Source organism: Protomyctophum bolini (genome assembly GCF_963924005.1).
Source record: "Protomyctophum bolini genome assembly, chromosome: 5".
Classification (NCBI taxonomy): Eukaryota; Metazoa; Chordata; class Actinopteri; order Myctophiformes; family Myctophidae; genus Protomyctophum; species Protomyctophum bolini.
Genome location: NC_137866.1, coordinates 38,392,743 through 38,410,968, shown reverse-complemented (window position 1 = coordinate 38,410,968; position 18,226 = coordinate 38,392,743). Strand labels below are relative to the sequence as shown.

The window sequence follows — 18,226 nt, the reverse complement described above, 5'->3', positions numbered from 1 at the left end:
GTGGAAATGATGTGGTCGGCAGTCTGCTCAGGCTCGCCACACTTGCATGCTGCGCTGTCTGCCAGACCCCACCCCAACCAGCTGTATGGTGGTGGAGAAAGGCGTAGATAGATCAGGTGTGAGGTTGGGGTCAATTTGATACTTGAGTATAAGATAAGTATAACAGAAATGCAATGTATTCCCTATTGCTTATTGATTCATTATACATTTTGTACCCATCTCTTTTCAGCTATATTCTTATAGAGATACATGGGGTGAATTTACTCTTTAATGACCATACTCATACCTTACCTTTCTCTCTGGTCTTCAACCTTGTTTACCAATACTTATCCTCTTTGACCCAGAAGAAATATCTGCTTCTGTTACCAGCTGGCCTTGTAGCCCTGCTGTAACAAGTTATCTGTTTATCTCACTCTGCTTTCAAGGCTCTGAATTTGATCTGTGTTAGAGACTGATAGACTGTAAACATTGAAGGTTAGAGAACAGCTGTTAATAATAACATCTTATTAGTGAATAGTCCAAGGTCACGCACACACACACGCACGCACGCACGCAGGCACGCACGCACGCACACACACACACACACACACACACACACACACACACACACACACACACACGTGTTAGTTTACACTGGACAAGGATGAGTCAAAAGAGGACGTATGGTCACCCTAATCTAATGTCTCAATAGAAGAGCAGGGAGACAAAATGCAACCACCCCAATTGTATAAATTACATACTGTAACTGCCTCTGTGTCAGTCAGTCAACGCAGTATCTTTCAGTTATTTATTTACGTAAGAACCAAAGTTCTCTAAGGCGGAATCTTTGTTTTTAGATCGCTCGTTTCCATCAAGACATATATTAGCGTAACACACCAAGAAAGTCCGCTGGTTTAGGTTTAGCCATCATAGAGAGTATTAAAAGGAGGGTTTAGCACATGTTTCCAGTGTTTACTGTTTATGCATCTGCAAGATAGCTCATACATAGCATCAATATAGAAAAAATCATACAATTATATACAAAGTAATACCAAGCTAACACAATTTCCTCATACAATGCAGCTACTAAGGTACAGTTTGCTGACGTTTTGTGTGTTGTTTGTTTTGTATTGAATTGTTGGATGTTGTTAAACAGCTGCTAAGGGCTAACAAATGTATTTGCTGCAATTATATGTTGGGCTGTATTTGTCAGATGTGTCTTTGTGTTTAATGTGGATTATAGTAACCGAAGTTTATTTGTTTATACAGTAATTGAAAGTGATGACATTATCAAGACAATGTTTGAGATGTTACTGCATGTTTTGTTTATTATTTGACTAGTGATTATTGTATATTTGTGTATATGTTTTTACTTTATACAGTTCTCACAGTCTGGATTGAACGCAATAAATCCTGCCAGTATAAAGAACTCGTTGCTGTCGTCTGTACTGAGGGAATTACACATACATTCGTATTAAGGTTGTCCCTTTTATATAATGTCATATAGTTATTATATTAACATACTCTACTATACACATTGGAGTAAATAAATTGTATTAATTAAAGAATGTTAGATAGTGCTGTTTTAAGTAATTGTTTTCCCCCTTTCCCTTAAAAAATAATTATAGAAATGCCATCTAACCGCCGAACGTGCCCCCACTGCAAAGCCGAAATGGCATGTGGCATCAGGACATGCCAAACGGTAGGTATAGCCTTTAGCCAACTGTCCTGATTAACAGTCAATGTCCAGAGTTCAAGTGACGTAAAATTACTCTGATTTTGTCGACAGAGCAATCCAGTGACGAGAGTTTTGTTTTGCTACACCAGGCATTGTCATTATAGGGTGTATTTTCTCAACTGATGAAATAGCTAGAATTGACTATGTTTTTATGAATCACATATTATAGTTAAAAGTGGATGTTGAGTCTGTTTGTTAGTATTCAACTGTGGTCAGTCAATTAGGAATTCAAGAAAATGGCAACATGGCTCTATTAGCATTGCAATAATGACAGCGTATTCAATTCAATTTGATTAAAGTGTCAAATCACAACAAGTTGTCTTTCAAGACACTACATGTAGAGCAGAAAACCGACAGAGCAACCCAGAGCAAGCAATATTGCGACCGTGGTAACGAAAAACTCCCCCTTAGGAAGAAACGTCAAGCAGAACCCGAATGTAGGGTGGGCGGCCATCTGCCTTGACCGTGTCGGGCTAGAGAAAGATAATGGACTGGCCAGATAATGGACATTTTCCTGGTTTTCTACAACCCTACCTTTTTAAATGATTAAAACATGTGGTGTATTAACTCAACAGCATGTTTTGTGTCATTTTTATTTAGACACTCCAAGTTTATTTTTCATAGAAGTCTATACAGTAGGTCCCCTTAAAGTGCTCTCATCCTTCCTCTCTCATACTTATACAGTGTGGGACGCTGTTGGCTCTTAAGGAGCGGCACACAAAAGGCCTACAGGATTTCAGGCAACAAGCGGTACAGTGGGCAAAGAAGACCAAAGAGGGTGGCAATGGGGCAAAGGTTGTCGACCGTAGTATCATGATGGTAATATTTTAGTATTATTGGATTGTAGTATTTTATATAGTATTTGTAGTTGTAGACTGCCTAAGTCAGAAAGTTAGCCTCACTTGCTTTGAATTCATTTTTAATACAAAAATTCAATTCAAAACAGAGTTACTCTGTTTTGCCTTATTCACTGCCTTTCTTGCTATTATCTTAATGTTTCATGCCTTTTGCTTTTCTTTCTTCTTCATTGCTCTGTAAAGCACTTTGAGCTACATGACATGATAGGTGCTATACAAATAAAGTTGTATTTAATATTATTGCTAATATCTACACAGTGATATTAGTCTGGCCATGCCAGGCTAATGCATGTTGATCTGCTTTTTTCAGCGTACGACACCAGCTGAATTAGCAATTAATTGGTCTTTGTGACCCTGACATGACAATGTCTCTAAGTTTGCTTTTATCCTTTTCATTGCTTAAGATTGAGAAAATGAAGGCACTTGGGCACATTCCCATCATCATGTGGGGGAAGCCAAAAAGGTGCAAGGCTGGTGGGTGGAATGTGGAAATGTTCTTCCCCTTCCAACTCCCCACAGAGGGAATTGTGGTGCTGGATAAGCTCCTGGGCCTCTTTGAAGGCTTATTGCAAGGTATATTAGAGCACAATATCTATATCCATGACATTGGTCCTGAATTACTGTATGTCCATATGGAGCCAATTTAAATGTCTTGGTTAACTATACCTTTTCTGGGGTTTTTTTTTCAAAGGATGCAATTTTACAGAAGGGAGTGAAGATGGGAGAGACACACAGGAGATGGGAGAAGAGGTTGTAGAGGAGGGAGAGATGGGTGAAGAGTGGCCAGAGGATCTGGGGGATACGGATACGGATACGGATGCAGAGGGTGGAGAGATGGGGGAAGATGGAGGCGATAAGGATGGACAAGGGATTGCAGAACATGAGGATGGAGAAGAGGAAATGTCGGTCAAGGAGCTGGAAGATATGGTGGAGGCAGAGGAAGTGGAGACTGAGCCAAAGAAGAAGAAGCAGAAGAAGGGACCGACTAAACGGTGAGTAGAAAATAGAAATAGAAAAATAGAAATAAAAAAAATAATAGAAAATGCTGAGCAATAGAGGTGATCGTCACTATGCAGAACAGGTGGGCAATCTTTGGGCACAAGATTAATACTTGGCTGCTTTCCCGGGCATCTATCTACGAGTGCATGAATGCTGTGGCAGTTAAAATACTACTTTTTCTCAGATGTAGATGCGTTGGACATTGCCAAATGAAGCAATCATGAATAGAAATTCATAAACAAAAACCACACTCTCTGCTCTTGCTCAGCCGCATCGATTTTATTCAGTTATATTCTTTAAATAAAACTGATGAACCCGATCCGAGAGAGTGGGAAGGGGTGTGGTGTTTGAGAACCTGGCTTGCGAGGCAAAGACCACAGCTGGGCTTTAATTTCCATTTACCGGTACACTTTTTATTTTCCTCCTCCATTCAGGACGCCTCTGGTGACGATAGCAGGCAAGAGGAAAAGGAAACAAAGAAACGGGGATGATGGTATGAATAACGGAGGGTTACACTCTCTGTAACCCAGGTTCTCTGAGTGGAGAGACTGGCTCTCCACTACATATTTTCAATATGTACGGGAACTGACCCGACAGGGCAGTGTTCATGGATATCTCTTTAAGACACATCCTCTATGGTGGCCCTGCGCAGATGCCAATCAGCGGGCTATTTAAGCCCCATCTGTGCAGTGCCACTTCGATTAATTCTTGATTGACACGCATTTCGGAGCGGCTCTTTTGTGGAGAGCCAGTCTCTCCACTCAGAGAACCTGGGTTACAGAGAGTGTAACCCTCCGTTCTCTATCGTGTTCGAGACTGGCTCTCCACTACATATTTTCAATATGTACGGGAACTCTCTAAGACACACCGCGAGGAAATAAGCAGACCAGCTGCCCCTGCGGCAGCCCGAGGCAGTTTAACCTGAATTCCGTCCGAGCCTATAAGTGGTGAGCGCCATGAGTCACAGGCGCTTGCCAAACGCTCCAAAACTTCAGTATTCATACCAAGTAAGTAATACTCGTGGCCTAGGCGCAAGACGCCACCTAGGCTCAGCTGGCCCAGCATGATGCTAGGCCAGTGACCACCGGGGTGAAGGGCTGCTCAAGCCAGCCCGTCAGATGCCCGGCCGACCTGACCGGTCAAGGTGCTGGTGACCCTACCGCTGAGTAGCACGCAGGAGCGACTCCCACAGGGGGAGCGGATGCCACCACGTTCCATCGGTAGGACAAGGTGAATGTAGACAGAGTCGCCCATGTCACTGCTGTGTAGATCTCTGTCAGAGATACACCATTCTACAGCAACCAGGGGGCTGTTGTCCCATGGGCAGAGTGTGCCCGCCTTCCAGGCGACCCTGGCACTCCTGCCTGCTTGTCCCTGTTGGATCACCCCTGTGATCCGGTGGGACAGTCCACCCTTCGACCATGGTCTACCCGAGCACTCTCTGATCAGGCCGTATGGTATAGAGTGCAGGGATTGGTGCCAGCACCACCTAACCATTGCCATGTAGGAAGCGGCAGCCTCCTTCATGCACTGATAGGGACATTCTTGTGGCTGACACTGCTAACAACAAAAATGCTGTCCTGCGAGAAGCCACCCAAGTGTCCACGCTTAATTGGCTCATGCCGCAAGGCAGACAGTACCACCTCCCGTGGGGGGGCTGCCGACCTAATGTGCGAGCACCCGGTACACCGTGGTCTCCCTCAGCCCTAAGGGGCGGAGGCACCCGCTGGCTCACTGCCAAGAGATGCCAGCCAGCAAACTAGTGCTGTGGGATCCAACAAACGGGCACCGGTCACGAGGACGTCCCACGCCAACATCCGTGGATGTACTCAAGAACGACGCAGGAGCGCAAAGTACCAACAAACTGGCCAGATGGAGATCCAGGATCACCGGAAGCGACAATGGAGGGCTCGTCTGAGGACGACCTCGAGAGAGCTACAACCCATGACATGGTGGAACCTACTCAGGGGTCCACCTGAATTGACCGCCACTGTCTCGAGAGACAGCATGTGGGGGCTGGGTATCCTGAACTGTCCGGACTGAGGAGTGGGCTCGGTGTGCTGAGCACCTCTAGCCATACCCCGCCGGTTGGCCCTGGAATTGTTTGTTTACGCTCTCTGCCGTGTGGTCTGGCCGGACCGCGGCGGCAACGATCAGCGACCGTAGATGGCCTCAGAGTACGCCGACTAGGTCAGCTCCTCTGGGTTCTACCCCGCTACCCGCCGCAACGGTTTACAGCCGCGATGATCAACCAGGAGGTTCACCGACGAGGTCGGTTTCGCTCGGGGTCTCACAGCGCTTCTGCAGCCAGGGAACCCAGGCTCCACCAACGAGGTCGGCTTCGCACTTGGGACCCTTTGGCCGCACCGAGCGCCGTCTCAAGGTTTCCCCCGACGAGCAGGTTTCACCAGGGAGCGGACGCACGGACCGAACGCCGTCTCAAGGTTTCCCCCGACGAGCAGGTTTCACCAGGGAGCGGACGCACGGACAAGACTGAGGCTTCCTCCGCGAGCCAGATTCGGCACTCAGTCTTGTTGCTGTTGTTGTTGGCTAGCTGCGCCTAGATAGCCATGACTTCGTGACTTCTCTGGATGAGAAGAGCTTTCTCTGTGGTTTCAGACCGGTAACCGGATTCTACCCCGCAGAGTCACACCTAGGTGCATAAACGGCTCGCCGTGACACACTGTACACTGTATCGTGTGCTCTGCCCGACAGCCACAGCACGCTCTGCTGTGTCACTGAGCCCGGCTCCACCGTGAAACTACACCACGGACGCATGAGCTGACCTCGTCAGCAATACGCCCTATAGTGTGATAATGGCTGAGATTCAGGCATACTTCCTGGCAGACCCAGCATGTCATGTCTATGTTACCAAACGTCGGACAGACACAGCATGTCCTGTCTGTGACAGAACTACACCACTGTCGCGTGAGCTGACACCCCGCCAGAAATACGACAGTATAGTGCGCTATGATGACTGCCCAACATAAAGGGAAACCTTCGACTGACCCAGCACGTTCTGTTTGTGTCACTGAACCCAGATCCACAATACCGAACTACATCACCGGGGTGTAAGCTGGCGCAACACCCACAATACATGTATTCATGTACTCTTTGTATGTCTATTTCATATGGACCCCAGGGAGATTAGCTGTCGCTTTGGCATCAGCTAATGGGGATCCATTCAATAAACCATACCCTGTATAGTGTGCTCTAATGGCCGTCTGACCCCAAGGAATTGTGTTAGTCTCACCTACAAACGAGACCACAGCTAACCCGAGAGGGCGAGTCAACGCTCGCTCCCTAAACTGCACACTGTAGTGCATTAATAGGCTGCTGACACTCGTAAGTAGTCTCGCCGAAACTTTCACTAAATCCTTCTTTACGGACCTGTCCATACCAGGCAGGGCAGGAAAGAGGTGGAGCTATAGCCTGAGCTTAGCTCGCCCAGTTCTGCCAACCTGGGACAAGGTTCAAGGTAGTCTTTGTTTGTCTCCCTTGAGAAATAAATGTCTTGGAGACAGAGTCACAGCTGTATACAAATAGCATATACCCGTTCACATAAAAAATACATTTTTATGGGTCTGTCAGTGGAAACGACTGGTCTTTTGCCTCTAAAACCAGGCATGGCCCCTCCAGCTTCAGCTGGAAGGAAGAGACCATTCATACAGGAGGTCCTCATACCAGGGCCCCCGCAGGGCACACACTGGTCATGGCCATCCTCTGTGGGCGTGTGAGCTCCACATGCAGCCTGAGAAACCCCTGCTATTTCCATCTCCTCTTGTCTCTATATAGATATATTCATATGTATACCTATATATTATTTATTATATGTGTACCTATATATACATATATGTATACATCTTGTATTGTACACCATATTTTAACTGTTCGGAATGTGCTCCACAGGGAGTGGGCCCATAGTAATTGCTTGAACGTGAGGGGTCATAATCTACCCTTTGCAGCTCACAATGCTGCATAAACGAATCAAGGCAACATGGTACCCTAAGACATCCCCATGACGCGGATTCTCAGTGTGCTCTCTCTTTGTTAGGACAGAGTCCCCAAATCAATGTCCACAGTTTGTTTTGTGTCACCAGCAGAGTTATGGACCTCTGGAAGAGGTTGTACATAAACTGCTCGGCCGCTCTGAGGCGCTCTTAGCACAAACCAATCTGACATTAAGCACACTGGAGGCTTCCAAACTTTTGTATATCATACCAGTAGGCCTACAAGTACCACATGCATAGTGTGTTGTTGTAGCCATTATCATACTTAATATAATAACAATAATAATGAATTGCATTTTTATAGCGCTTTTCCAAGTGCTCAAGCGCTTTACAATGGTACATATATATATATGCCTGTACTGTATTGTACAGACTGTACAATACATTGGTAGTGTATCAGCTTGCGTGATACACATACCTGTATGCTTGTATTGATACACACAGGTATATATATATATATAAGCATATAAGTATATATTAACCAGAACCAATTGTGACAGAGTAAGCAATTTAATTGCAGCGCATAACACGGTGGGTCATCTGGAGTTTTTGTCTCCTGATCCTTGAGCCACACCGCCCTCTTGTGAACCGTGAGGCACAGTGCAGTCTGGGCAGCCGTCCCTGACGAGCATACCTCCTACACTATGACGCTCACGTCAGCCTGTCAATGAGGAAGTTGGAACACGCTGGAATTGTTTGTTTACACTCTCTGCCGTGTGGTCTGACCGGGCCGCGGTGCAACGAACAACGGCCGTAGATGGCCTCAGAGTACGCCGACTGGGTCAGCTCCTCTGGGTTCTACCCCGCCGATCGCCGCCGCGGTGTACAGCTGCGATGATAGACCCGGAGGTCTCACCGCTTCTGCAGCCAGGGAACCAGGGCTCCGCCAACGTGGTCGGCTTCGCACTTGGCTTTGGCCACACCGAACGCCGTCTCCTAGTTTCCCCCAACGTGGTCGGGTTTCACTAGGGAACGGACGCGCGGACCGAACGCCGTCTCAAGGTTTCCCCCAACGTGGTCGGGTTTCACCAGGGAACGGACGCACGGACAAGCTGAGGCTTCCTCCACTGTCTAGCGGATTAGGCCTGCAGCTTGTTGCTGTTGTTGTTTTTTTGTGGAGCTACGCGGCGCCCCGAGAGGAGTCGTCGAGACGACCAGCTCTCTTCTTACCTAGGTAAGTGGACTGTGTGCCACGCAGCTTCATGTTCTAAATATATATATTTATATATATATATGTTGTTTAATAGTGTCAAAACTGCTGAGATACACGAAACGTCTGCTCTCGTGGAAATCAAAAAATCGAAGTGGCACTGCACAGATGGGGCTTAAATAGCCCGCTGATTGGCATCTGCGCAGGGCCACCATAGAGGATGTGTCTTAAAGAGATATCCATGAACACTGCCCTGTCGGGTCAGTTCCCGTACATATTGAAAATATGTAGTGGAGAGCCAGTCTCGAACACGATAGAGAACTATTGTTCTAAATATTTGTATTTGTATAATTCAACAGCTGTCTGTACAGGGACCTAAATTGTGAATCAGAGAATATAGCAGACAGGAGGATGGTGACTAGTCACTAGGCCCAACTGTTATTATATAATACAATTTGCAATTTAGGCATTACAGTAAGCAAGAACAACACATGGTACATCAAATGTAATCTAATCATAGAAATAGTCATCAAGAATCATCAAGTCTTCATTACATTATCATATCATTATATTATATATATATATATATATATACAGTACACACGCACACACACACACACACACACACACACACACACACACACACACACACACACACACACACACACACACACACACACACATTATGTTTATTCCATTTTTGTGAATATTTTATACTCCAATGTCATATAGGCATATACCGAAACAGACAGGCTACAGTAGACATCTCAAAAGTTATTATATTTGAAGAATTCATAAATACTTACAATGGCCTGACCATCACAGTATTGAAAATTAAAGTGTGTTACTGTAGCGCTATATCCATACAAGAAATATTGTTATATTCTCCACTAGTTAAAGTCATTATTCAATTCCTTCATTTTAGACCAGTGTGTGGAGTCCAGCCTGGAGGTGAAGATGAACTCTCCAGACTCAGCCAGCGACGTTTCTATTAAACAGGAGGAACCTGAAGACATTTCTATTAAACAGGAGGAACCTGAATACCACCCACACCCAGAGGAGCCTGTTGGGTCAATGACATTACTAGCAATTAAAGGTGAAGTTGATGAAGACATCTCTTCACACTGCTTTGAAGTAGAAGTTGAAATTTAATCTGACACTGAAGTCACTGAAGACAGTGATGATTTGGAAGAGACAAGTGGAGGTGTCCACACTAGAGAAAAACCTTTCCACTGTCAACATTGTGACAAGAGTTTTATTCAGTCATCTGACCTGACAAAACACCAGCATGTTCACACTGGGACTTGGATAAGACCTTTCCATTGTAAACAATGTGACAAGAGTTTCTTTGGTTCAGCTAATTTGAAGACACACCAGCGTATCCACACTGGAGAAAAACCTTTCCACTGTCAACATTGTGACAAGAGTTTTATTCAGTCATCTGACCTGAAAAAACACCATCGTGTCCACACTGGAGAAAAATCATTCCACTGTAAACAGTGTGACAAGAGTTTCAGTCATTCAGGTGACGTGAAGAGGCACCAGCGTATTCACACTGGAGAAAAACCTTTCCACTGTACACAGTGTGACAAGACTTTTTGTCGGTCAGATGAACTGAAGGCACACCAGAGGAGTGTCCACATTTTGAGAAGTAATCCACTGAAAACATTTTGAACTGAGATACAGTCAGGAGATCTGACGAGAGTATCCACAATGGAGAAAACCTCTTTCACAATGCTTTCACAAAGTGCTTTGAATAGTGCATTCACACCAAGGGTGGAAAAAACTTTTCTCGATATATTATTAGCTCACTGGGATGGTCACTCAGTACAGTTTCAGTTAGCGATCGTTTTAGTTTTCTAGTTTTTATTTAGTTCAGTTAACGAAATTGTTTTTATTTTATTTAGTTCTAGTTTTTTCATTAGTTTTAGTTAACTATAATAACCTTGCTTTTACCCAGCCTGACCCAGTGCAATTCATCCATTACAAATACAATCTGTCCAACAGAACTGTTTCCTGCTTCCCAGAACATTCCGGTACAATAACCAAACTCGGAACCTTCTGGAAACTGTTCGATTGAAAACAGTGTCCTGTTTAATTGAAAACAGTGTCCTGTTTATTATGTAATTCATTCTGATGAAGGCTCTGTCGCCCTTACATCACGTTACGTTACATAACGAAACTATTATTTGCAATAACCTTAATGCTTTACATTTCCCCATTCCATAACGGCGTTATAGTTGCTGTGCGTTATTATGTCAACTTCGCTCCGTGAGTCAGACTGTCATACAGGCGTCTCAGTGCTGACTGCTGCTGAGAGAGCGCTCTCTGTGTTGACAGTTTCGTTTGTGCTCTGCCTCTCATACTAGCCTCTGAGTCCACATGGCTTCACACCATAACATGAACAAAGCACGTCGCAGAAGAGGTCATTGATTGGCTAACGTAGGGCCAGATTTCAGGGTAAGCCAATCAGAGACAGTCTGACAGAGTAGGGCAGGTCTTTTCTTATGCCTGTAGGTAAACACAGACCTACAGTCTATGACACAGACACACAAACCCTTGTAAGTTGTAACGCAATACACAGAAAACGCCGGTTGAACGAACATTATTACCACACGCTTCAATGGCAAATGTGGATAACAGCGAGATCGGATGGTTTGTGGGTTGGAAATATCGATTTTAAATCCCCACAGTAGCATGTCACCAAGAGTCAACTTGACAAAATGATTGCTAGGTAGCCTATGTTGTTGAGGAAATGCTTCCCCTCTCAACGGTGGAGTCTGTTCCTTGGTCAGCAAAATACCAGTGAAAGCAGGGCCACTGTGCAGAAATACATTTTCCAAATAGGCTACCTGAACAGTGAATATTCTAAAATGGAAGATGAGCTCAAAAATACATTTGATGAATTAGAACATCTCTCTATCACTGCAGATATATGGACTCATTTTTTATTTGATTATAAAAAAAAATGAAGGCAAGTTGAGGCTACAATAAAGATGCCTGTCAAATTGAAAGCGAGCATAGAATCTTCTTCGCATTTGAGTAAATGGTCACGTCCCCACATAAAGTACAGTTTTAGACCGCGACAGAGGGGCCCCGGTTTTCAAACATAGATTGGTTACATAACCAACAACGGCCAATTAGCTGCTACAAACGTTTGGCTATTCACAACGGAAGTTCGATTTGATTTTTCGATTACTCCGGAGGAAAAAGAAGTGTCACAATAACAATAGTCTGGTGTATGCTATCAACACACAGGCCTAGTTTCAAATGACCAGGTGAGGCCCAGATGAAAATTCAGCTGGTCCCCTGCTAAAAATAAAAAATATTGCAACATACGCAGCAATCCATAATTATTCATTCTCCAGCAGTAGATGTTGTGGTAATATTTGTTCAGCTCATCACTTTGTGACATAAAGTTAAACAGAAGAGTGCGATGGGGAGCTGTTTGCATGTCATATTCTCTCTATTTTCCCTATATTAAAGTTTGGGGCAGCTTCATCAGCCTCTTTTGCAGCTTCATTCCATTTCAACAGACATCTCCCATTTTCCAGCCCCTCAATTTGATCAGCCCTAAAATATTATGCTACAGGCTATTTAAGATATTTTAAGGAACTAATTAGATCAAGTGTTCATTTGAGAGCACACTGATTATGCTCCTCTTCTCATCCATTACATCTATCTACTGAGCCATCTCCTGTGGTTTCAGCTTTTATATTTTGTAAATGTTTTATATAAGTAAAATCCGGCTCCTGAAACTGCTCAATTACTACAGTACCTCTGATAGCCATATGATGGCACCATAGCTCCACATTAGGGATGCTCTATATCCCCACAAGTGAGTTTGTGCTTCCCTAACACCCCATTTTCATCATTATATGATATGCATGTATATTAACCCATTCTGACCTGAGATCAGATTCATACGAGGTTTCCACTGGACACACACTGGTCTGATGAACCCATTCTGACCTGAGATCAGATTCTAAAAATGTCAGTCGTTCTTCGATTTTTCAAAAATAGCAGACCTACAAGCTCGTATCGCGCCACTCGGTGGCGCGATATGAGCTTGTAGATCTGCTATTTTTCAATAGCTAAAGCATAACATGATGCTAACACCAAAATGGGTGCCAGGTCAGAATGGGTTAAATGCACAAAAGTAGCTCCCTTCACATGAATAATAACAGGAGATTTCAAATAAACTATATGTTGTTTGATATGCTGTTACATTGTGGCATGATGAACGCTACTTGATCCTTCCTGCAAAAATGGTTGAAACAAAGCAGGGAATTCATAAGGGAGGAAAGTATCTTCCATCAAAGCATATCAGGCCAGTCTTTGTGGAAACTCTGCTACTCTACACTCTACAGCACTAAGCCTATATGGTCATATGAAAGTGCATAATATGAGGCAGTGCACAGGACAATGGTTCAACCATTTGCAACCAAACTCATGATGAAAGATAAGTGCAATCTTAATCTTACTGTGAGCCAGTACTGGACCAGGTGTACAGCCAAGATCGGATAAAAGCTGTTATTGATTAATAATAATAATAATATCTGAGACTTATATAGCGCTTTTCATGACACTAGGTAGGGGCGGCCACAGAAGGCCCTGTCGATTGATGTTGTGTTAAGAATGGCAATGCAAAGAGTGTTTGTTTATTTATTGCAGTGAATGTTTAAACCTGCTAGCAGGTTGTGGGGTAGGCCTATAGAGTATGACATACAAAGCTATTGCAATACTATTGTGGTTCTGCATGTGTGTTGTATGTCCTTCTGTCAAGAATGATTCAACTATAGTGAAACACAATTTGCAATTTAAAGACAATGTTGGCAATGAGCCACGTTCCTCTTTGCTCAAATATGCACACATGTAGGCAGTGCTGGCTGCTGGGCCAAGATCTTTGGATATCGGGGGAACTCTGTTTTGGTCAAAAACTACCCCCAAACCTAGCTCTGGTCCATAGCTCTAATGCGTTGCATTTAGAGCTATGTTACTCTCGACTTCCGCTGCTCGCATGAATGCAGACCAGCCTCTCGTCTTTAGCGTAAATAAAAAGTAGCAAGTTTTTGCTACTCACCAAAACAAAGGCAGGTTGTGTCATTAGAAAGCCTACTTTCCTTAGTGGGAGCACTCTGAGCAAAAGGCGATTTTGTTTCCACCGAAAAAAAATATTTTAGTTACTCCACTGCGCCTTCTACCGATATTGCCCAGAGAATTGCCTCAGAGAATATTTTCCCTTTTTGGCCCTTTCTGGCCAAAAAGTACCATTTATATGTGTGGTGGGGGGCTCATGAGTGCTTCCACTAAGGAAAGTAGACTTTCTAATGTCACAACCCGGTATGTCGGACCAAACGCATGAACCCGCCTCTTAATGCTCCAAAACTGTAACAGCAACACAATAAAAAGAACAAAGACAGTGTGATGACTTTCAGGTCGTCGTTGATAATTTGGCATCAAGGCCCTTTTCACTCTCCTCTCACATTAGTATGCCTACAATTTCCTGTCACTCTCATGGTCATGACTCATGATGCATGGTCTAGGTAACATTGAGTTTTATATAAATCAATACAATGTCCACAACCATTGCTGCTCCCAGCAACCTAGGGAATATTGTACAGCACTGGGCCAGTGAATCAAGCCCCATCATTTCTATCTGAGGTGGGCAACGAGAATTTCACGGAAGGCAATTTCACGTGTCATGTTCTCGGTTGTATACTTTCGTGTTTCATAGTCCATTCTAGACTATTAGGAGTCATTTTGTATAGTCCATTCTAAGGTAACATGTCATTGTTCCGACCTCCCGCTAGTCCGACTGATTACTAACACTATCCCTAAGCCTAATCTCAGTCTTAACCATGTAGCCATGTAGGTGGCTAACCCTAAACTCAGTCCTAAGCCATGCTTTATTCTTAACCGGCCACGCAGGTCGGACTAACGGGATGTCGGTCTTATGGGCAGTCCCCCACTCTAGACTATTGGGAGTAACTGTTAAGACTATAAAGATGATTCTGATTCTGAACTGACTTAATGTCGTCCAAACGTCAGTGAATGGAATTACACAGAATGTTGTGTAAAATTACATTCACAACATTTAAGGCTAATAACTTGAGAGCTATGTGGAAGCCTTGCAGTCAGACAAGGTATTCAAAGTCCCCCTGGAGCACAAGAACGGCTTGGATTAGATGGGATAGTCTGTTGCCTAAGCAACTGCTACACTTGGCTGTGTTGGACGAGGATGCTTTATCTGTGAGGATTACACTCAGCACAGGAGAAAAGAGAAAAAATGAACGACTCAGTATGCCTTGAGTCAAACAGTTCAGTTCCAGGGGCAAAGCATGGTGTCAGTACTCCACTAAATCCCTCTGGGTTTGAACAACAAACAAAATAACCGATTGTGTCAACAGCACACACACACACACACACACACACACACACACACACACACGCACGCACTCACTCACTCACTCACTCACTCACTCACTCACTCACTCACTCACTCACTCACAGAACGATAAAAGAACAGGTGACAAGGATGAAAGAGAAGAGATAAATAACGCAAATCTAATCCAGATTATTTATTATTTGTCATAATTATTCATTTCATTCATTGTAGTGTACCTAATTGGCTAAGTTCTGAGGGCGAAAATAACCCTCCCCCCACATATAAGCACACGCGCACACACACACACACACACACACACACACACACACACACACACACACACACACACACACACACACACACACACACACACACACACACACACACGTATGGACACATTATTTATTTATATTTTTGTCATTGCACATAACCAACCCATGGAGCTGCTGTGGTCTCTTCTGTGATAACGGGCTGTATGATTATGCATTAAGGAGATTACACAACTGGGTGATGAAAAATAAAGAGAATGACAGCAACAGCAGCCATGATCCATCTATCCAAAAACCTCTTTCATCTTCTCCTCACAGGTAAGACTCCTGCTGGGACAGGAGTTTGATAGGAACAAATGTCTGGCATATAAATATTCACACACACACACACACACACACACACACACACACACACACACACACACACACACACACACACACACACAGCACGCACGCACGCACGCACGCACGCACGCACGCACACACACACACACACACACACACACACACACACACACACACACACACACACACACACACACTCATTTCCTGAGCTTCTGACACCTCACTACATAAACAGGTAAGCAGAGACCAAGTGATGAGTTGATTTGACACATTATGGCAGCATTGGCAGGTCTTCTCACTGTGTTATGCATGTGATAGAACCTCAACTGTTATAACAAATTATAACAGCATGTCTATAGCATGCCAACAGCATGCCTCTGCATGCATATATATATATATATATATATATATATATATATATATATATATATATTAGTGGTGGGCATAGATTTTTTTTTAATCTAGATTAATCTCACTGCAATCCTGGAATTAATCTAGATTAAAATGGCTCATTTGAACTCTGCCGAAGGCATTAAAAATGTGTGCGCTACCTAAATAATGACCAGAAGTAAGTCCTTGAGAACGGGTTTCTCAGGCCCATTAGACCAGGAGCCCTAATTATGTATATTATTAATACAACTAGCCTAGTAATACCTTATGTTTCATATTGTGAGTTTGTAGAACTGTTCACAGTGTTGCCAAGTCTAGTCATTATAAGCTACTTTGGACTTGTTTATCTTTAACGTTTCTTTAAAATGTTGGTGGTCCTTGACATGAACATGTTTGAGAACCACTGCCATTGGACAATGATGTTTGACAGTCAGCACTATAGTTGCTTATTTTAGACTAATGTTCTGACTTTTTCAGATTTTCTGACTTGATCTGGACTGTTAACATTTTCATAGACCTGGTTGCTTGTTTCTCTCTCACAGTCACGAAATGTGGCAACCGTCAAAGCTAGTCCTAGCAGAGTTTGTTTTGGTTGTTATGCATGGGTGATGATGCTGTAGGGAACAAAGCGTAGCACAAGAGCTAGCAGGAGGCAGCAGGCTGCTACCGTCATGGATAACAGTATTTGGCGCAATTTTATTGACATGATAAGCACATTACTGACAAAAGGTTCAAAGGTAATAACTGTTATTACTTTTTGGGGGCCCCTAAGCTTGAGCCTCCGTGTGACAGCAACGCGGTCACGTGGAGGCTGAAGCTCAGGGCTCCCCCTAGCTCAGGCCCCTGGGCTCAACAAGCCCGTTGGATAATCCTCCCCTGCGCACACGCACACACGGCCCGCCTCCTGGCCGCTATGCAGACCCAGCTCCCAGACCCAACTTTGAGAATAGATTAACGGCGATAAGAGTATTGCGTTAACGCAGCACGTTAACGCCGATAACGGCCCAACAGTAATATATTGTGAAGGTCTGATACAGACACTCAGTCGGGACACAGGTTGGCAAGGTTCACAATTTAGGTGCGCAGCCTCTTTTCTTTTATTACTTTGATACAGAAATTCGGAGCGAGCCAGGGAGAATAGGCAACAGAAAAACATCATCACTTGCAGTGGGGACTCTTGTCCCTCCGTGGAGCGGGTTCTGCAGGTGAGAGAGAATTATTAGTTATTCAGTTCAAACAATAGTTTCCCCCCCTCCACTGACGCGGGCCCGGGACCACACTGGTGGGGCTGGGTCTGTGGCAACTATTACAAATAATAACAGTTTCTTTCTTTCTTCTTTCTCTTCTAAGTGGGGCGGTGTGCAGCAGTGGACAATGGTGAACAGCGGCGAACAGCGGGCTCCCATGGCGGCGGTAGTAGGTACAGGTGAGTGGTTTAGCTTAGGTGTATTCTAGCGTTAGCTCTTCCTTCCTCAGGTATCCACAAACAGGTGAGATAGTTCAATATGAGTGTCTCTTCTATTCACAGTGTGGTATTCTTCCGTATGTGTGTGGTATTCTTCTCACACACACACACACACACACACACACACACACACACACACACACACACACACACACACCTTATACACTTTTGCAACTTTTTAAAATGAATGTACATTCGTACTGTATGTAATCAAAGCTATTCAAGATTATTCATAAATCCTGTGTAATCTCGTAAAAAATGCAAGCAAACACGTGACCCGAAGGGTGTGTGTGTTTTCTTTTAAAGATTTTATCCCACGATTTTGCAACCTGAAGTGTGTGTGTTTAAGGCACTGTCATGCTCTAATTCCTGACAGCGAGTCCTCTTTTCTATTCCCTACTGGCCCGACAATTTGTTGCATGTCACAGGAAATAAGTTATAAAAATGATTCATAACTTCTTGTATAATTGTATATATATTACAATAATATTGTGTGGTTGTTGTATCCCAAGGCACACCTGGATCCTAGTGCACACCAGTGTGTTTTGGCACATCTGGTCTAAGGGCATGAGTGGATAGGAGGGGAGTGCACTGCAGTGTGTTGTGTACACCTCCTCTGTGATATGAGATGGGGGG

The 18,226-nt window shown here is 44.1% G+C and overlaps 1 protein-coding gene across 1 annotated transcript; it reads left to right on the top strand.

Moving 5' to 3' along the window:
- The first annotated feature begins 932 nt into the window (after window positions 1–932).
- Window positions 933–11,096, top strand: LOC308315612 (uncharacterized protein). Its single transcript, XM_080763684.1, has 8 exons — window positions 933–1,070; window positions 1,362–1,458; window positions 1,608–1,681; window positions 2,402–2,536; window positions 2,979–3,147; window positions 3,266–3,566; window positions 4,008–4,066; window positions 9,659–11,096. The coding sequence occupies exons 3-8, from the start codon at window positions 1,610–1,612 to the stop codon at window positions 9,883–9,885; spliced, it is 963 nt and encodes a 320-aa protein (XP_080619810.1). The 5' UTR covers window positions 933–1,070; window positions 1,362–1,458; window positions 1,608–1,609; the 3' UTR covers window positions 9,886–11,096.
- Window positions 11,097–18,226: the final 7,130 nt, after the last annotated feature.